Source organism: Clupea harengus, chromosome 12 (assembly GCF_900700415.2).
Source record: "Clupea harengus chromosome 12, Ch_v2.0.2, whole genome shotgun sequence".
NCBI lineage: Eukaryota > Metazoa > Chordata > Actinopteri > Clupeiformes > Clupeidae > Clupea > Clupea harengus.
In genome coordinates, this window is record NC_045163.1 from 11121732 (window position 1) to 11134231 (window position 12500).

At 44.4% G+C, this 12500-nt stretch overlaps 1 protein-coding gene across 4 annotated transcripts in view; it reads left to right on the forward strand.

Annotated features, from left to right (window-relative positions):
• Window positions 1–12500, forward strand: part of mctp1b (multiple C2 domains, transmembrane 1b) — a 50112-nt gene that overhangs the window by 2607 nt on the left and 35005 nt on the right. For 3 of the 4 annotated variants that reach the window (XM_031577369.2, XM_031577370.2, XM_031577371.2), the window contains exons 1-3: window positions 1–131; window positions 10795–10909; window positions 12440–12500. The exon at window positions 1–131 is cut by the window's left edge and continues 2607 nt beyond it; the exon at window positions 12440–12500 is cut by the window's right edge and continues 82 nt beyond it. In XM_031577369.2, the coding sequence (XP_031433229.1) occupies window positions 1–131; window positions 10795–10909; window positions 12440–12500 (307 nt within the window). Of the gene's footprint in view, window positions 132–2827; window positions 3595–10794; window positions 10910–12439 lie in introns of those variants that run through there. The other variant, XM_031577372.2, reaches the window with a different exon arrangement.

The window sequence follows — 12500 nt, forward strand, 5'->3', positions numbered from 1 at the left end:
AACCCACCGTGTCACATTTGGTGCAATCCCATCACAAAAGCGCCTCTCTCGGCTCGGCGTGCCTCGAGTCGTCGCAGAGGGACCCTGTGCCCAGAGATGAGGAGAAAAAACAGCTGGATAACAGGGGGTTGGTAAGTGGGCAGGAGAGACACGCATTCCACAGAAAGGTTGATAGCAGTTGATAAACTATGTTTTTTGCTTCACTTGTTATTTTTTGCTGCTGTAATGGATAAAGTAGAGTACTGTACATTTGGTTCCGCTTAATGATAGGCATACAGACTGACCTGCTCCGTGGAGTGAAATTGGATTTTTACGCCTTTACCTTTTACTTTTGTATTGTATGATATCAAACGACTGTAAAGCTTTGTGTAGTATAATTCGCGATTGCTCGCTTTACAGTAACATGAAGTGGCCTCTCAGTTGTCGTGGTAGTTATCTTTCCCTTGTCCTTCCGTTTGATAGAGAGGTGCTTTGAAAACATCCTACTTTACAACCAGGTGTCATATTTCAGGTATTTCTACTTCGTGCCATTTCCCATGGGAGTGGTTTGGATTTGTTTGGATACCATAACTGCGCTGGAATAGCACGCTCTTTAGGGTTTTGGCTACGCACCGAAGTTTCTGCCTCACTTAATTACACGCGTGTGGTATGATGGCATGAGGCGAAATGGCTAGAGGTGCTTCATAGATTTAACCTGTACATTTTCCTTCAACATAACTCTTCCGAATGGACGCGTTTAGTTAGCAAGAGTATGGAGCGGATCGAGCCAGGACCAGTCTAGAGTTGCAAGGCTGCAATCTATTATCTGTCAGTAGAGCAAGACAGAGGTATGTTCAATGTACAAAAGGGTGCAAGGAGATGTTACATAGGTAGAGTCCAGCAGAATACGGAGCCACTACAGAACTGGTGCATTTTGATGGAGGTGTTCATTGAGGTGCTTGAGGCTGTTTAAACCACAGTGGCCTTTTTTTGTGAAAGACTATATGGCTCTCTCTGGGATTCTTGTGCGGAGAGGATTATTGATGTCCTCTTGACTGCTCTGTCTTGACAGAATTACAAACAGCTAAGTCTGATCTGTATTGACAGAGGGGGGCTAAACACACACACAGAGCTTCACACAGTTAGTCAAATTTACATCAGACCCAAAGTACAGGATTTAGTACAGTAAAAAATGCAAATACACTGCAAACGTAACCTTACACATGCAAGGATTATATCAGTGCTTTACCATTTACACAGTTAGCTGTAAATACCCTGTAAGGCACAATCTAACCCATAGACACATACACAGAGACACATACACATCTGCAGTGTTGTCTGTAGAGTCTTATTTGTACTGTTATTCTTTTTAGATTACCTATGAGACGCGTGCCAATCTGATATACAACTGGCTGTGAATGAGCATGAATTTCATTCAGTAGGTTGTTTCTCTCCCTCCCAGGAAACACTTCTACAGAGCCACATGGCAGGTTCCAGCAGCTGATTGCATAATGTCCCCCTAACCAGTGGTGCGTGATTAATATCTTAGATTTTTTTTATCACACCAGCTTTCCCCCATAAGCATCCATGATCAGATTCCTGGCTAAAAGGATTGTGACACTGCTGTGTCACAGGGCACTTTCCAAACACAGCTCTGATGTTTTTTTTCACAGATTCCCCAATATGCTGGAACTGTAAGGTCAATGACACACCTCGGGTCTTTTTTGGTGGGTTTGCATTCCGAGTGCTTTGCAGGAACCTCACGTTGATTAGGTACATTAGTGAATAAAAAACATTTATTAGTGTGTGTGTGTGTGTGAGTGTCTGTGTGTGTGTGTGTGTGTGAAGGCTAAAACTGAAATGGATCATTGGGTTTTACAGCCTACAAATTGAACAATGTGCAGGTTGCTGGAACAACCTTGGTGCGACACAGACAGTAGTGTTAAGTGAGTGGTGCCTTTACCATGGAAAGGTCAGCATTTTTTAAGCTTTGTCATCCGTAGAAGTTAAAGACGTGTTGAAACAGGTCAAGTGACAGCTAGTTCAGTGAAGTGGCGTCTTTATTCCTTTCTTAACTTTTACCATGTTCTTGTTCATTTTTGTTTTCACATTCTCTCTGATTTCAGTAGCCTTTATATTGGCATGGCAAACAGTACAATGTTTTGCCAAAGCATTTGTGGGTAAAACTGCAACCAAGGGGGAATGAAAATGAAGCAAACCCCTCATCATTTGTTCCTTATTAACTCTCGCTCTCTCTCCCTCTCTTTTTTTCTTTCACATTTAAATGAACACACTCTTCAGCAAATGCCGATGACAATGCAAATATTCCCAATTATAGTCAAGCAAATACTCCCACCACTCAAGGCACTGACACAAGCTGTTTGCATAGTCAAATTCACCCAGTGGCACTATGGAGCCAGTAATTGAAAGTGTTTGTGAGTGTTTGTGAGGGTTGAGAGTGTGTGTGAGGGTTTAAAGTGTTTGTGAGAGTTGAGAGTGTTTGTGAGGGTTGAGAGTGTTTATGAGTGTTGAGAGTGTTTATGAAGGTTGAGAGTGTTTGTGAAGGTTGAGAGTGTTTGTGAGGGTTGAGAGTTGAGAGTGTTTGTTGTGTTTTTCAGAAAGAGTGGTTTAGTGAGCAAGAGTGGAACAGATGCTTCTGTATTTGAACTAAGTCTCCTGTTCAAGTCTCCTACTCAGGAGGTAGTTGATGATTCTCATGACTCTAAACATGAGGATTAAACCAACATTGTGCCCAATATCTTTAAAATGTATAAATTAAGCATTATTGTGTGTTGTGTACAATATAGGCCTTTTTGCGCTTCATGGATGTTTGTCTCTCTGACACACTGCTATAACAAGGTAATACCCAATTATTTTGGTCAGCACTGACATATATGTCTTGACAGGGCCTGATCCTGGTTTGTGATTGGCTGTTAGCTTGTGTCATCTCTTCTCCTATTGGCTCCTTCTCCATGTGAGGTCAGCAAACCTTAATTTAACAGAGCCGGGTTATGGGCTTCTGTTGTCAGTGTTCTGCATCTTTCTGCATCTTTGTTTCTGTCCTTACTTGGAAGGTGCGGTGAGTTTATGTTGAGCCTGCTCTCTTAACCCCTTAGTGCACGTGTCTTATGCCATTACATCACAAGCTTAGTCATGGCCGATCCACCTCCACGGAGATTAAAGCTACGCAGTCCGGCCATACAGCTCTGCAGGCACAGATTAGACTATCATCGGCAGTCAGTCCTCTACAAGACGTGTGACTTGTGTAGTCCTCTCCTCCTTGCACACCCACACACTTTTCTGGACATGGTTGTGGGCGTTTGAATGGTTCACAGGATCTCGCTGTGGAGCCCAATGTGAAGAGTCTTCTCCAGGTGGGATCATTCTCAGGTACGGGCGGATCAGGCGTCAGGTGAGCAGTGAGTGGCCGTTGTCGTGGTTTTCATGAGTTCGACACCATGGCGTGACTCCCGTAGTGGTGCCTTGCTCCCGGCCAGACAGATGCGCGAGGGCTTGGCCACGGAGACTTTGCACGCCTTTCGGGGTATTCTGGCCTCGGCCGCCGCGCACGACGATTCCTCCAGACTCACCTCGGCATGCGGACGCTTGATGTCGGTAAGCAGGTCTCGCTCCCGTCCTCTGCTCACACGTTAGCCAAGCTCACACGTTAGCCCCGCTCACACGTTAGCCTCTCACACGTTAGCCACTCACACATTAGCCTCTGTGAATAAGTCACATGGCTTTATCCTGCTCTTCACTTTGTAGTTCAGCATGAGAGTAGTGGCCTTGTTTGCCTATATATAGGCCCACCTACTCTGTCGGTTCAATATTTCATCTGGTATTTCATGAGGTCTCAAAATCGGTGAGGTCCTCAGCAGTCACATCAGCATGTGGATGCCTGATGTCAGCAAGCAGGTCGAGCTCAGGTTCTCTAGTTTTTACAGGTTCTATGTTTTATGTCCTTTATCCCTTACATATCGGCCATTGTAGGTATAACCTTAAAAGACAGATGGCCAGACTTTAATATACATATCTGATATATATTTGCTAGTTGGCCAGACTTTAATATACATATCTGATATACAGTATATCTGCTAGTTGGCCAGACTTTAATATACAGTACATAACTGATATATATCTGCTAGTTGGCCATACTTTATCTGATACATATCTGATATATATCTGCTAGTTGAACATCAGAGCAGTGGCATTATTTCCCTATAGATAGGCACATCTACTCAATGCCGGTTCAGTGTTCCACCTGAGTATTTCAGGAGTTCACCTCACCACACCATGTGGACGCTTTATATTGGTCAGCAGGTCGAGCTCAGGTTCTTTTGGTTCTAGGTTCTCTGTTTACATATATAGCCTCTGTATATATAACCTTTGAAGTGAGATTGCTTGGCTTTAACCTGCTCCTCTTGTTTAGGATCAAACTAGTGTCCTTGTTTTCCAGTATACAGGCCTACTTACTCTGTCGGTGCAGTGTTGAATATATAACATTAAGGCAATAGCTTTCAGTCACAGAATCTGTATATTGAATTTCATTTGGCACAAATTCAACAAGCCATTGACAGACTTTCTAGTGCTGGTCCAATGGATGGCAGTCAATCAAACTAAACCCAGAACATAGTGGTGCTCATCCTTTCCCTGAATTGGTGCATTTGCCATGCTGTGCTCTATGACAAATCCCATGGGATGAAACATATTGAAGAGCACCATTGCTGCTCTTAGTCTCAAGTAGTCTATCAGTCTTTGTTAGGTAATTTCTAAGGAAAGTCAGGCACACACACACACACACACACACACACACACACACACACACACACACACACACACACACACACACACACACACACACACACACACACACACACACACACACACACACACACACACACACACACACAGATTCAGTCGGAGAGTCAGTGTGTGTCAGGTTTGCTCTGTCTTAGTGGATCATATTCTGTGTGGCATCTGGTTTGATTGAATGTTTTCTCATATGAACTGCTGACAATGTTGTCCTTTCACACATGCAGCACACGGGAGAACTGTCTGTGTCAAACGCATTCGCACCTGGAGTTTGCCCCATCTGGTCTCGTTGTTATGATGTTTGAGTCTGTGGTGCAGATTCAAATGACTGATGATTCTGGTGTAGGTCTTGGCCAGATCTGTCACAGAGTCATGTACATTAAGTCCTTTAGCAGGTGCTTAAAGTAGCCTATTGTACAGGTATACATTTCTATCAGTATGTGTGCTCCTGGAGTATCTGATCCAAGTATCATGGCACAGCTCAGGGTTTGGTCAGGACTAGAATCCCCTACTTATCTGCGGAGTTCATTCTCTAACATCATCAACATCAAGAATACGTCCTGATGGGGTTGGAAATGGAAATGAGTCTGGCTTGTCCTCCACTGCTCCCCTTCACTACCTTTCCCTGCTGGGCACACTATCCCCTCAAGAGGAACATACTCGTTTAAAGTTACTGTCAGTTAGCTGACGCTCTCACCACGTGTGGGCACAAGAGTGTTTGTGTGTGTGTGTGTGAGCGAGTCATTTATTTCCTCACTCTTCTGCCGCATAGACAACTTTTTGTTGCAGCCTGAAATGGATGCCCAGATCTTTACCACTCGCGGTTGTTGCTTGCATAATGGCATTTGCTAAGTGTGAAAGGAACCATTTAAAATGAAAGAGCTGTTCCAGACGCAGGAGCAGGGGATGTCGGTGCATAAATACTCTTCTTTCTTAATTACAACACGCTTTGTGTTTGCGACTTGGCAGTGAGCTGAGCTGTGGTCGTTCGGAGCGATGGCTGATTGATGTGGCGTGCTTATGGACCCATCATAAATTACTCAGCCTTGCGATCTGCATGGCGAGGAGAGAGAACCCCGCAGTATGAGTGTGTGTGTGTGTGTGTGTGTGTGTCGGCCCCGGCCACACCATAGCCAATTTCCCAACAGCTGATCATCTCATCTACAAGAGTGTGCAGTATTTCTGATATAGGGCAGCCTTAGGACAAGGCAGCGCCCTGTGTAGTGTTCATTTCAACCGATTAGATGCTGTAAATTAAGTGGGTCACTTTCTGTACAGGATCATTCATCTGTCAGAATTCAGCACCTCTATTCAGGCCTTTTGGAAACCTGGCCTGTTGGAAACCCACAGAGGCCTGATAGTAGTTGACCCAGGGGTATGCTAGGCCTGATAGTAGTTGACCCAGGGGTATGTTAGGCCTGATAGTAGTTGACCCAGGGGTATGCTAGGCCTGATAGTAGTTGACCCAGGGGTATGTTAGGCCTGATAGTAGTTGACCCAGGGGTATGCTAGGCCTGATAGTAGTTGACCCAGAGGTATGTTAGGCCTGATAGTAGTTGACCCAGGGGTATGCTTGGCCCTGATCCGGTCTCAGTCTGGCCTTGATCCGGTGTGTCTCTGGCAGAGTGTGCTGCTGTCTTGGCTGATCAGTGTTAGTGTGCGTTAGATGTGTGCTGAAGAAACACCAGTGGAAATAAAGAGACCACAGGTGCTGACTCAGTTAGCTTCCTGATCGTCAGGGTTACAGCTACCATGGCCTCACTGTATGGCGGTATTGCGACCAGTTTACCCAAGGGGACCTCAAATGTGTTAATTTGTCCCATTGTGCATTGAATTAGTTTATACCTTTCCCACTTGGTAAAGATGGATTAACAGACAGCACAATTCTACTGAAAACACATGTACATGCCCGGTGTTTTAATCACACCTTTAAGGTTTGACATGGCCTGGTCCCACTTTCAGTAAGTGAGAGTACAGTCTCACTGTACTCTCACTTACTGAAAGGACTGGTTGTGATGACAATATAACACACTCTGCTACAGGAAGTGTCCTACGTGGTTTCCTGTTCTCTTTGGTTGAGTCTGGTTAAAGAGCTAAACCAGTGACTGTACCAGAACCATTTCTTTGTCACACCGCTCCAGAAATAGCGCTAGCATGCTAAAACCTTGTGGCTGATTGGATTTAGTGCGGAGGATGTCTAAATAAGTTGCTGCTCCAATGCTTCTTTTAGCTCAGTGCTGTAAAGCAGCTTGTTTTGCAAACACACCAGCAGGATAGGTCAGTGGCTGGCTAGGCTATCAGTGTTTAGCTGCTAGCCTGTTATGTTGTTGGGGGCCAAGCAGTAAAGCTGCACAGTCACTCATAGTGTTTCCACCTTTTCCTTATTTGAATACCTCTTCTTCTTCTTTTTCTTCGTGTTCTTCAAGTGCCATCAAGGTATCTGGTAAGTCCAAGAACCACATGGCAAACAACTTGACTGATTTGAGTCAGTACCCTGCTTATTTTCAGCAAGTTTGAAATAGTTGTCTCTGTTGTTTTATAGGATAGTGCTGAGTAATATTAAATCCAGTCCCACTGCTCAGTCCACTTTGTATGCTCTGGTGACTATTGACTGTCTGCCGGACTTCAGCCACTGGCATAATCCAGTTCATAATGACATCAATAGATTTTGTATTATGAATATATGACCTCAGTTTTCAGGTTAACTTTAGAGGAAATGCTAATTTATTGACATTCATTGATCAACTTCATAGATGATGTGTATGTATGTATGTGCGTATGTATGTGGGTATGTATGTATGTATGTATGTATGTATGTATTAGATGTACGTACACTACAATATATATATATTTAAAACTAGTAGAAGATTTTGTATGACTGTAATGTTTTTTATGAAGAGGTGGGGCTGAAGTTGCAGTCAAAATTAAGCTGCCAAGATCGTTAGAAAAAACTGAACTGAACTTGGCTCAAATCCTTCTGTGGTAATGGTATGCCATTGTGAGACAGAGCTGCAGGCTCTCATATACTAATGAAAGCAGAGCTGTCCTGGCTCCACACGCAGAGCTCCAAACGCAGAGCTTCAAGCCTAGCAGCTTATCATAGTGTAGCATACAGCCTCACTTACAGATGGATTCCACATCAATTCCTTTCTACGGGCCAAACAACCTGATCAAGAGCCAAATAATCAGCACCAGATCCTGTCTCACATTTCACTGCCATTCTGCTCCGCCCCGTCTGTGTGTGTGTGTGCTTGAGTGTGAGTTTGAGTTTGTGTGTGTGTGTGTGTGAGTTTGTGTGTGTTTGCGTCTGTATGTGTGTGTGTCTATGTGTGTGTGTGTGCGTGTGTGTTTGTGTATGTGTCTGTGTGTGTCCGTATTCGTGTGTATGTGTGTGTGTGTGTGTGTTTGTGTGTGTACAGGGGCGGACTGGCCATCGGGGAAAATCCCCGGTGGGCCGACGGGGTTTGGGCTGGTCGAATATATGCACGTCAATTTAAACAGTCTGAAGGCAGAATATGTGCGCGGGGGGAGGGGTGTGGCGGCGGCGGTTAGTGATTCACCCTGACAATTTCACAGTTTCAAGTGCTACAGGCAGAATATGTGCGCAGGGGGAGGTGGTTACAAACATGAAAAAAAGTTACGTCACCGCTCCCGGGCCACTTTCTTCCCCCAGTCCGCCCCTGTGTGTATGTGTGTGTGTAAGCAGACTTGACTGTTGTTTTCATAATTGTCTGTGTTACAAGCCAGGGGCACAGCTCTCTGCAGCTGGTTGCTACAGGGATCACATTTCTCAGGGCAGGTTCACACACACACACACACACACACACACACACACACACACACACTGGTCAGTAAGCCATTTAGAACAATAACACCAAATGCTAGGGAGTATCCCTGAGACACAGGCAGACACGTTGTTACAAATAAAACACTATCAGTAGCTGTACTTAGTTATAGAGCAGATGATGCTAGAGGCAAACAGGTATTCTCTTACCTCTCATCTCTGACACAAAGCCCACAGCAGCGGGCATATTTTCAGTGTGTGTGTGTGTGTGTGTGTGTGCAGGTACTCCTGTATATACCTTTGCTTCCTGTGGATTTACATACATTTGTCTATTCCCTCAAACATACACGTCAACCCCTTCAGATGCCCACCTGCATAACCCTCTGAAATATTGTGCGAGACCTTGCAGGAAACAGGCATCCGGTTGTTGTTCTCTGTTCTTTATTTACCTACGGTAAATAAGAGTTTGTGTGTTCATGCAATATTTTATTGTTCATGAAACAAATAGCACTCAATACATTTTGAACCGAATTGCATGCAATGCATTTGGAACCAAAAATCAATACGATTTGATATATGCACCTGTAAACAATTTAAATGGGGGAAGATAAAAGCCAGCGCTGTCCAACATCACATGAGCCATTTGACCAGCACTCACCCGCATCGGGAGTTTTGACGAGAGGAGCAGCTGGATTTATCAAGGGAGACAGACATGCTCTTAAAGTGCTTTTGTCCTCAGATTTACACCTCAGTCACAAGCACCTCAGAAAGACCGTCAGTGTGCCCCCTGATAGAGCACGACACAACAAAGGTCTGGCTCTGTGCTGGTCTTAGTCTGCCAGAGCAGGGCCCGCTCCGCTCTTGAGTTGCTGCTGGGTTGTAAAAGGTGTTTTATGACATGACATGTGCTGTTGTGTTGGAAATAGGGTTGTAAACACAAGGTCTCGGGTAAGGTCTTAAGTAGATGGCCCAGATCTGACATAGCTCTACATCTATTCCAGAGTCGTGTTCTGTGTTTTTCCTAATTCCTGTCCCAGCTATAACTCTACATCTATTCCAGAGTCGTGTTCTGTGTGTGTTATAGTCCCTGTCCCATCTATTCCAGTGTCGGGTTCTGTGTGTGTTATAGTCCCTGTCCCATCTATTCCAGTGTCGGGTTCTGTGTGTGTTATAGTCCCTCTCCCATCTATTCCAGTGTCGGGTTCTGTGTGTGTTATAGTTCCTGTCCCATCTATTCCAGTGTCGGGTTCTGTGTGTGTTATAGTCCCTGTCCCATCTATTCCAGAGTCGGGTTCTGTGTGTGTTATAGTCCCTGTCCCGGCCATGACTCTGTAGCCCTGAGCTGAGCTGCTCTCTCTGTCTCCCCCGGAGCCTCCTGCCTTACAATCGAGGTACAACGCAAGCAAATAGTAGAGTGTCTTTTTACACACAGCAGACGTGCCAGATGGTTGAATAGAGGAGGAACTTTGATTAAAGGAGTGCACAGTGATTAGTGCACAGTGATTCATGCACAGTGATTCATGCACAATGATTAGTGCACAGTGATTAGTGCACAGTGATTAGTGCACAGTGATTAGTGCACAGTGATTCATGCACAGTGATTAGTGCACAGTGATTAGTGCACAGTGATTAGTGCACAGTGATTAGCGCACAGTGATTCGTGCACAGTGATTAGTGCACAGTGATTAGTGCACAGTGATTAGCGCACAGTGATTCGTGCACAGTGATTAGTGCACAGTGATTCGTGCACAGTGATTCGTGCACAGTGATTAGTGCACAGTGATTCATGCACAGTGATTAGTGCACAGTGATTCATGCACAGTGATTCATGCACAGTGATTCGTGCACAGTGATTAGTGCACAGTGATTCGTGCACAGTGATTCGTGCACAATGATTAGTGCACAGTGATTAATGGTGTTGCTCTCTCTTCTCTCCAGAGCGCCCGTGCCACTGGGCAGCGTAATACATCTCCCACCCTTCCTCATACTGTGATACAGATTCTCTTTGCTGAACCTCCTTTACTTCCTTCCCTCTACTTTCTCTTTCTACCCCTTTACCCCCTACCTCCTCTTTCTACCCCTTTACCCTCTCCCTGCCCTTTCTATCTCTCTCCCCCCTGTTTAAAGGGAGATTTTCCTCGCCACCATAGCCTTGTGTGTTGAGTTTATCTGCTGTTGGTGATTAGCTGTGTGTCTCTCTGTCTCTCTCCTCCCTGCAGAGTATCCATGCCCCTGGGCAGCGTAGCGCATCGCCCGCCCTCCCCTTCTCCGGCATGCTCCAGCTGGACATTGTGCTCAAAAAGGGCAACAACCTGGCCGCACGAGACCGAGGAGGTGAGACACTGGGAATGGAGGGATTGATAGTTATTATAGGAAGAGGGACAGGAGGGATTGATAGTTATGATAGGATGAAGGTCTGGAGGTATTGATAGTTATGATAGGATGAAGGCCTGGAGGGATTGATATTTATGATAGGATGAATATTCAATGAGCATATGATGGGTATATGATGTTTATATGATGGGCATATGATGAGCATATGATGGGTATATTATGTTTATATGATGAGCATATGATGGGTGTATGATGATTATATGATATGATGATGATTGAGGTTGTCGGTGACTCTGGTCCAAATCTGTCTTGGTTTGGTGTGGATCTGGGCCAGAGATAATTCCTTTCTTCTAGGACCTTCTGGCACTTTTATTCTAGAAGGTCCTTTCTCTGATAGCTATTGGCCTTCGTCTGGTATGGATTAGTGCCAGATCAGGGCTAGATCAGAGGGTTGTGTCTTCTCATTTGTGTTTACCCTCCCATTTTCTCTCTCTCTCTCTCTCTCTCTCTCTCTTTCTCTATCACTCTTTTTTCTCTCTTAGTCTTTTCTCTTCCTCCACACACTTCCTCTCTTTTCTACACTCCCTCTCTCTCTCTCCTTCTCTGTCCCTCTCCTTGATCCCCACCATGTATCTCCCTATATTGCTGCGTTTTCTTTCCATATATTCTAACTGCCCCGAGCCACATCCCTTTTGAATAGTATATGCAGTTTGTGTATTCACAGTCATGTCTTAGATTTACTTATTCAGAAGCGAGACCCTGAAATCAAGCCCTGTCAGATCCCAATGCGTCATACCTTCACTCTTCTGAGCTTACCACACCTGCTGTATATAAGCTGCATGCTGCAGTGATTCTGCATCAGAGGAAGCAGCTGACTCAGTTTAAATGTGAACAGGGCGTAATTAAGCAATATGAAAGGGAGATATATTATTCTGAATATCAGCACAGACTTGAGGGAGCAGGCAAAGATAGCTTTGTAAGGATTCCACAAAACGTATTTCTTATCATCGAGCAGCATGTAAATGGATGAAAGTACAGTGTGATAAAGGCAGTAAACCCTGGCATACACTAAAGGCTTCTTGTTAAATCAAATTAATTGACTGGAATTAATGGTTGCGAAATGAAAAATGATAAATACGACACTAATATAACATTAGGGAAAGACCAGCGCATAATATAGAGAGGTTCTGTTTGTTTTCAAACCCACAGCAGACAAGGAATTACTACATTTATTAGAGAAATTTAATCAGGAATATTCTTTCATCCTTTTAAGCCCATTTAATATTAAGAATGTCTCTTGTCTCTGTGTTTAAGTTTGCCTCTGCATTCTGTGTCTCAGACAGGTAGCCATGTAGAGAAACGACAACATTGTGTGTCCGTGAAGTTAGAGGAGAGAGGCAACAGTGGGGTGTTCCAATTTAGTTTTGTCCTTTTGCTTCTAAAAGAAGAAGTGATCCGTATGTGAAGTTATCCGGCAAGAGGTTAAACAACATGGTGTTTTCAATTTGTTTTGTGTTTTTGCTCTTTAAGGAACAAGTGATCCGTATGTGAAGTTTAAATTGTCTGGTAAAGAAGTGTATCGCAGCAGAAC